This window comes from Citrus clementina, unplaced genomic scaffold, assembly GCF_000493195.1.
Source record: "Citrus clementina cultivar Clemenules unplaced genomic scaffold, Citrus_clementina_v1.0 scaffold_8, whole genome shotgun sequence".
NCBI classification, from domain to species: domain Eukaryota; kingdom Viridiplantae; phylum Streptophyta; class Magnoliopsida; order Sapindales; family Rutaceae; genus Citrus; species Citrus x clementina.
The window spans coordinates 4547796-4556512 of NW_006262022.1; the positions used below are offsets into that span (position 1 = coordinate 4547796).

General features: G+C 36.4%; 3 protein-coding genes across 3 annotated transcripts; 1 reads left to right on the top strand and 2 right to left on the bottom strand.

Moving 5' to 3' along the window:
- Positions 1-776: 776 nt before the first annotated feature.
- On the bottom strand, positions 777-1680 carry LOC18034891. The gene has a single exon (XM_006423155.2). The coding sequence runs from the start codon at positions 1482-1484 to the stop codon at positions 777-779; it is 708 nt and encodes a 235-aa protein (XP_006423218.2). The 5' UTR covers positions 1485-1680.
- A 2227-nt stretch (positions 1681-3907) lies between these two features.
- On the top strand, positions 3908-6116 carry LOC18034218 (mediator of RNA polymerase II transcription subunit 32). The gene is made up of 3 exons (XM_006423157.2): positions 3908-4089; positions 4539-4988; positions 5822-6116. Exon 2 carries the CDS (start codon positions 4554-4556, stop codon positions 4986-4988), a length of 435 nt encoding a protein of 144 aa, XP_006423220.1. The 5' UTR covers positions 3908-4089; positions 4539-4553; the 3' UTR covers positions 5822-6116.
- A 1310-nt stretch (positions 6117-7426) lies between these two features.
- LOC18034314 (probable inorganic phosphate transporter 1-3) lies at positions 7427-8483 on the bottom strand. The gene has a single exon (XM_006423158.2). The coding sequence runs from the start codon at positions 8426-8428 to the stop codon at positions 7427-7429; it is 1002 nt and encodes a 333-aa protein (XP_006423221.2). The 5' UTR covers positions 8429-8483.
- Positions 8484-8717: the final 234 nt, after the last annotated feature.

Here is an 8717-nt window from a genome sequence, read left to right on the forward strand (position 1 = left end):
CATGAACTTTTCTATTACTTGAACACACTTGTTAAAAAATTACTGGCTAAATGCTTTTGGGCCTACACACGGCATGATATGATTTGCTGAGACTATTTCTGTATGAAAGAGTTGAGGACAGTCATTCGTTGTCAATTGGAAGAGAGATACACACTTCACGTAGAAGAGAAACTGTTTGTGAAAATAACTTAACCAACAGAATGACACGGGTCCTCAAAATTGCCATTGCAGTCTCAAAGTTACGTGGTGATGCTAAAAATATATATGGATTCACAGAGTAGCTCACCTGTAAATTTATGAAAATTGACCTTGGTCAAGCCGTAGAACCTCTGCATATATCAAGTGGTTCAATTTTTCCCATCACACTAGATTTAATACACCATCATTGCAACTTCATTGAGCAATACTTGGACCCAGCTGCTTGATGAAATCCAAGCAGTCAAAGCATAGACTTTGCATGACTCTCATATTTCCTTTAGACCCTTTTACCGTTCAAAAATCTTCAAAACTACCTACAAATCAGCTAAATTTGAATTGATAATTCATCTATGCATACATAATTTAAAATTTGAATAGATAATTCATCGAGACATAATTTAAATATTGGATAAACAATATCAACGTAAACTGATATCAACGCAATTTTGACAACAGCGACTGTTAATCTAATCAAATGATAAACAAGAGGAAATTATCAAGATTCCATAATCATAGAAATACGAAAAGAAACCATTTAAAAACTAGATAAGAAGCCAATTGATTGATTAAAATGATAATTAGCGACCAAAGGGACCATTGGGATCAAGTTGCTTGCACAAACCAAGATAGGTAAGATAAAGCACACGATCTTTAGCCCCAGTACGATGATTCTTAGTATGCTTGCAGAAATACTTCAACTGATCGAGCGTACAGCAACCCAGCAACTGACCCAAGAGCAAAAATAACCAATTGATCTGCTTCTTCTTATCAGGAATCACCGGCTTCGCGCTATTCTCCTGATCACAGAACTTGCACGTGGGCAGCACGGGATTCATCCACACACTGGGCGCCCTGTCGTGCATGCTACTCTTATTCTCAGCAATGAACCTCCCCACTTCGTAAAACTTGTCCCTCAAGTCATACCCCATCTCGTACTGCTTCTCACATTTCTTGCACTGCATCTCCCCGGTGATGGTCGTTATTTGCTTGGAAAGCAAGTAGTTCAAGTTGTGCACCGTGGCACGGTGAGTCGTGGCCCAGGGGTATAGGGCCGGGACCGTGTCGCCCTTCCCTTGGCCCGGGGCCTGCGTGGGGTTGCGTCGAGGACGTAATGGCCGAGAAGGCGGTGCTGCAGCGGCGGGGGCGGGGGAGGGGATCTCTTGGCGATAAACGGGGACCACGGAGGGGTCGGGCATGAAGGGAGGGATGCAAAGGGAGTGGGAGTGGGAGGGTGATATTTGGAGAGGGAGTTGTGGTGGGGATTGGGAAACGAGTCGGGTTTGCATCGAGCAAGGCTGTGATAACTGGAGAGGTAACGGGGATGGGGATGTTTCTTCATCGGGGATGGCTCGACGGGGACGGGAAGCGGGGCGGACGGATAATGAGAGGGCAAGCAAGTCATTGTCTTCTTGATCGTAGTGGTCGAGGTTGATGTTTTGATTGTTATTATTATTATTATTATTGATTCTTTTTGAGCTATTGTTGGTGGTGGCGGTGGTGGTGCTTTTTCTTTTTCTAGTGATTTCTTGGTTGAAGTCTTCTTGTTGGTTGTTCATGGTGACAAAGAAATTAGGTTTGTTTGTTTTTTTTTAATTATATTTTTTGATATTGGGTTGGGAGAAAAGGAGATGATGATGGAGAGAGTGATAGCTTAGGGGGGCATGCAAGATTTGGTGATAGAGATTTGAGAGAAAACAGAATGAAAGAATATGTGTGTGAGTGTGGGTAAAATACAAGGAATTGGGGTTGGATTAGAGTTCTTTAAATTTGAAAACGGCTATTCAAATTCTTGCAGGTTGTTTCTGTTGCACATTTTTTGTACTGTTGTGGCTTGCGACTGGTGGTGCCCGTTCGGGATGGAATCGTGTGGGTGCATGCGTATGGAAACTTGTTTGTACACGGCATGGGGATGAGTGATTGGTTGCTAAATATTTAGTAGAGAAATTTAGAATGCTTTTATGGCACACGCAACCACCATTTATTGGATTAAACAAATTCTCTCAATGAATTGTATTATGTGAGAATTCTTTTTTCCTTTTGAAAGACGTTGTTTATTTCTAGTTATCCCGCTCCAAATTAAAAGCATAAATCAACCATCCCCCACCTTAGATTAAACATGCTTGTGTACGCGTTAAGAGATAATAAAGTTAATTACTACTTCATGAATGACGGTGAAATACAAATAATTAATGGTTGATTACATATCATCTGAAATACAGTGATAAGGATAACAATAAAAACGAATTTATCCATAGACATTTAGTTACTAATGGCATTGTTAATCATGGAATTAATACAATAAGTTGATCTCGGGTCATGTGAGCATATTAATTAATGGAGTACATCGTTGTTTTTTTTATCTTAATTCAGTGAATACGTATTATGTCGTGTAAATGATGTTAACGAGAAATTTATTAGGGTGATCATTAAAATCTAACAATACTATTTTCCTATTACGAAATTTATCAACCAATCAATCAAAGATTAACACTCGCATATCCTGAACTCTTCACATATATCAACACGTATCTAATTAAAGTTATGTTTAAAGGCAAAATGTATCCATCTAAATTTAATTTCCATTGATCAAGAGAATAAGGTTTTCCTCATAACTTCTTGTCAAGCTTAATTAGAAAGCTAGTTAATGCTGCCTAAAATATATAAACTAATATGAATTATTTTGAAAATTATGACACCATCCACCCCAAAGTCACCAATCGAGTGAATGTCACATATCATAAGATCACAATTTTTAGAATTGATTTTGGATTGATTGAAATTACTTAAAAAAAAAAAAAGAACAACCAAACGGTTGTGGCTCAGTTGGCGACGCAGGCTGGGTAAGTGGGAAGAGCTCTCGGGTTCGATCCCCACTAAACACACCAGTTGAGAGGGGTAAAGAGCCTTAACTGTGACTACACCCCGAATCCGAATTAGTCGGGACCCAATGCGGTCGCCGGAAATCGGGTGGTTTAAACCAAAAAAAGAAAAAAAGAACAAGATACACTCTCATTTGAATAAAATCTTTAATTGTGTAATACCTTCCATAGATATAGTAAAGAGTTTAGTTGTTGGTATATATCATAGCTTAGAAGATTTTATTCCAATTTTTTGAGCCAGATATCACATAATTTAGTCCAATCAGTTTAGGTTTACGCAAACTACATCGTGGAATTTGTAGTAGATCCAATGATTACTTTTGAGTGGATCTTTTAACACAACTCTAAAATTTTGATAACATTCTTTTTTAACTTATTTCCTAAAATACACTCTGTTTTATAAAATACAAATTCATATATTAAAATTAATCATTTTCCCATAAAAATTTACCCTGAAAAGATGTTTCTTTTTAAATTACATTTAAATTCTGAAATATCAAATTTATGTATCTTCATAAATCTCCTCTCTTATGTTTTTTAAAAAAATATTTTTTCAAAAATTTAAAATATAAATTATTATGAAAATGGTGGTCATAAAAAAATTATTAAAAGAATAATTTAATTTAATTTTTATTTAAATAAAAAATAAATTCATTTATGTTAAGTTATTTAAGTGATTTCAATTAAAAAAAAAAATTACGACGATTTTTGAGGAAGTGGAAATTTACTAAAAAATAGAGCTCTCTCAAGGAGCCTCAGTAAATTCGTAGTAACCTCGTTCTCACAGGCCAATATTCAATTCAGGTTTTAAGTTAGCCCGGCCCAAAATCATATTCACAGGCGCGTGCATTGCTGAGAATCTCCCCTTTACGTCATGTTTTCATAAGCTTTCCTCCAGTTCCTCTGTATCTATTAACTTTCTACTGCTTTTATTATTATTATTATTATTTTAATTTTATTCTGCGCTAAGTTTCTTCCAGAATTTGCTTCGGCCTCAGTCTCAGCTTCCAAGGTAGTAGTTCTTCTTGTTTCACTAAAATAATGGACATAAATTTTTAGTTTTAAGGTTTATTATCCTATTCAATTTTCGAGTTTTCTTTTCGATAGTTTCTTTTAGTTTAGGGTTTTAAATTCTCGTGTGCTGCAATTGTTAGCTCTTTGCAATCAAAACACATAAACCAATTATTGGCAGTTTTAATCGTAAATGAAGTGTTTAGACTCAAAATTTGACAATTTAGGTTACGCAGGGAATTGAATTAAATTAAATATATATATATATATATTATTTTGTTTGTTGCGGGATAATTTCTTGATTTCCAAAACTATTTGTTAGAATGAGATTTGTTAGATCAAATTTAGGACTGTACGGACATTTTTATTTGATATTGCATTATGTAGTTCTCGTATACTCTCAATTCTTGAATTATTAAGCTGAAAGTTCATTATTGTGGTTACCTGCAGTTCAAGTGGGCGGTGATGGACAACATTGTGGATGCTTTAAGTAGTGCATATAAGGAGTTTGTTGCCGCTGCAGCTAATGTGCTTGAAGCTAAGGAACTTTCAGGTGCCCAGAAAACAGCAGCTACTGATGCTGCTTTAGAGAACTTCAAGCAGAGGTGGGAGTTGTTCAGGGTGGCTTGTGATCAGGCCGAGGAGTTCGTGGAGTCTGTAAAACAAAGAATAGGATCTGAGTGCTTGGTTGATGAGGCTACCGGCTCTCTGGCTGGAAAGTCGGGTCAAGCTGCCACTACTGGTCTCCCTCCTATTAGTGCAGTTCGGTTGGAGCAGATGAGTAAAGCTGTTCGGTGGCTTGTCATTGAGTTGCAGCATGGTGGAACTGGTGGTACTTCAGCGCATGCGCATCCTTCTGTTCCTTTTGATGCGAGGTTCCCTGAAGATGCTGGTCAATAGGTATGTTTCATGGGAGTGGTTTTGTGCTATATTGTGTTTGAAAATAGATGTTATGCTTACTACCTCGTTGAAGGCGTTTGCCCTGAAGATAACAATTTACCAAGAGCACATGAATCTGAAAATAGCAAGATACTGTGAATGAAAGTATTTGTTAATATATGTTCTCTTGATAAAGCTAGGATTAAAGTGTAGAAAACTCTCTTCGATGAGCTCAAGATGAAATCTAGTTATTCATAATCTATATGGCAGTGTAATGTCTCCTTGCCGTCAAATAGAACATCGCTTTGAGATTGCTGCACATAATTCGTAAGTGCTGCATGTCTAGCAGGTTTGGCACTCTGTTATTATGATCTAGTTTGATACGCGGGAAAGTTCAGTGGTCATGGTTATAGATGGTCTCTTATATGTTCTCTTTGCTTTAGTTGAGGTGCTGCATATCATCCATTGATTTTGTTTATCTCAACTAACCAAGAGTTTTGAAGTCCATGACCCGCAAATATTTTGCATTCAAACTTTTAACTTGGTTGATTTTGTTTTCTTCATCCTCTTTTTGTTACTGATTCTTTCTCCTTCTCCGCTTATCCAGTGGATTATCAGATGAATAACTGATCCATAATAATTTCTGTTGAATCCTTCATTACTTTATTCCTTTCAAATTTCCACATTGGCGGGACATCCTGTTACGATGATACAACAGAGACTCAACTTCCAATTGAAAACACACACAGTGTCACCCACCATTGTCCGTATCCTATTAGGTCAATTGGTTCTGTATCCATTGTGGCGGAAGCTGAAGATTGGATTTTCATTTCCATTTCTGTTTCTGTATTCAGGATTCTGGAGATGAAAGTTACTGAATCAAGAAGAGGCAACATGAGGATGTTGCGCATGCAGTCAAGTCCATGCTTTCAAAAAGGGTTGATGATTCCTTCATGAAAGAGCTACAAAACGTGCAGAGGGCTTTGTGAAACAAATGAACTACCATTTTATACGGATGGAGATCTTTGTAAAATACAGGATGTGAATAGCACTGTGATTGCAATTTTACTTTGTGCAAATTAGATTCTGATCGCCATTTTATTCTTATAAACAATCAACTATATAGCAGAGATTTCTATTCTAGGCATCAATTCCTGGTTGGAAACTTTGAATGATATGCTGCTGCAATATGGGATTATTTCTATTTTGAACCCATAAAACTACCATCCACACAATTTTCTTAAACAATTTTTATAATCACAGATCGTTCAATATAAATACAGAATCATTAATGGAAGGAAAAATGGTCAAAATAGAAATAACGAACACAAAGGTTGGGCTACGATAAATTAATTTTTTTTTTAATTTAAATTTCTGTCGTATCAAAGACTCTCCATCCGCTCAAAGATTCAACAAGTCATTGCATCACAAGATCGTCTGCTTGACCTTGGAGATTTGTCGACCAAAGAGATCAAATCCTTTATGTATAAATCTTACGAATAGGTGTATAAACACACACTATCTAATAAGAGATTTTTTAAATTATTAAAATGACGAGATAAATTAAAACAAAATAAAACACATATTTTCGTGTTATCTGTTTTGTCATATAAGTGTGATTTATTTATCTTTTAGTTATGTCTTATTTTAATAATTTATCGAACCACACACACTATTTAACAAGGGATCTTTTAAGCTATCAAGGTGACGAGATAAACTAAAAATAAGTAAAACACTTACTCCTATGTTATGTGTTTTGTCATATAAATGTGTTTTATTTGTCTTTTAATTTATGTTTTATTTTAATAATTTAAAGATTTTCTTATTAAATAATTATATATATAATAACCATTAGTACTGTCCATTGTTTGGTGAGTATCCGAGCATATTATATAATTACGTGACTTGTTATAAATAATGTTAAAATATAGATTAAATGATTAATCAGACAGCATCCGTCGCTCATCATGTCACAAGGTCCACTGGATCCGTTGAATTGATTATATAGCGTTTTAAATATTTGAAACATAAATATTCTATATGGCCATCGAATACGACGAATAGTACTGCTGCTCTAGCGTACTAGAGCACCGCGTTGATTACGTTTTGAAGTGATAGTTAATCATATTTGTGGTCTTACTGTTTATTGGATTGCCCCCAAATTAGATTTTTCTTTGCATCGATGAGCTTCAGAACAACGTGGGAAGGCAATTTTTAACGAATACCAAGATCTAAGCTCTGCACTGTTCACACACAATGTTTTTGGGGTCCAGTTTTAATTATTTTACTTCAATATTTCAATAAGAGAACAAAAAATTAAAAAAAAAATTCGTTCTTGATCATAAGAAGAACAATAATGGAGACTGAAAGCTCAACAACATTAATTATTTAATTTATATAAACGTACAAGCATTAGAATTAGAAATTAATTATAGGAGCAGAATCCTCTAAAACTGAAGTTAATTGAACTGATCTGTTATTGGATTGCTTTTATTAGATTCACATTCTTCGATCTCGCCTGAAATCTCCTCCAATGATCTCCCATTGGGTTCAGGCACTAGAAAAGTGAACAGCAGCCCTAATACATTGACTGCAGCAAGCAAAAAGAGAGTGTTTTTAATTCCGATACCGGCAGGGTAACCCGGATTAGCCTTAGACTTGTCTTGATCTTGTGCTGCGTACAAGAACCCAAAAGCCCCAATGACGGCGCCTGCTTTTCCGGCAGCTGCTGATATTCCATGGCAAGTGGACCGAAACCTAGCCGGAAAGATCTCTGCTGGCACAATAAACGTGGTGCTGTTGGGCCCGAAATTGGCAAAGAAGAATGTTAGTGCATACATGACCACAAATCCAGTACTGTTGTGTTTTTGAGTCCAGTGGTGATAAGGAATGGCCAGTGCAAACATGAAAACGGTCATGAAGAAGAACCCTATTAATTGAATTGTGACACGACCAATAAGGTCAATGAGAATGACTGTGACCCAGTAACCAAGAATTAGGCCACATAGAGCAACTAGGGTTTGAGCCCTAGCAAAATTGAAAAGCTCATCAAGTGCACCCATTGTATGCGCTGCCGGCAACCAACCAACCGCTGTAAAAATCTCCTTTTGAAACAAGTTCTGGCTGAAGTAAGACACATCTAATAGGAGCCATGTACTTGCTGTTCCAAGTAAGTGCAATCCATGTCTGCGTGCAAACATCTTGGAAAACAGCCCGAAAGAAATGCCCTTTTTATCATCATCATCATGATCGGCAGCTCCGCATACGACGTCGTTTCTCTGATCCACAGCTTGGACTTGCTCAATAATATTGTTGCTGTTGTTGTTGTTCATAACTAATAACTTTGAGAAGTCTTCACTAGCTTTCCCAGCATTCATTGCTCCTAATGCAGTGTAATGAGGCGTCTCCGGCATCTTCATGCGCCAATAATACGTAAAAGCAATCGGTAACGCCCCAAACATCAGAACAATCCTCCATCTTACGGAACAGTTGAATTAATCGGATCGATATATTAAGCTGGAGCTTTATACAAATTACGAAATATACCAGAAACAATCAGAGCAACCGTGACACCAGCATTACAACTTAGGGAAATGTGTTTACTCTATTATAAATAGAGAGGTCTTGTTATTGTTTTTATAGATTCAATTATTCAATAAAACATCTTTTTTAATAATTTCCTCTTAGTATTATCCATTAAAATCTCTTTTATAGAGTCGTTTGGATTATAACGTCATCTAATTTCGCTTT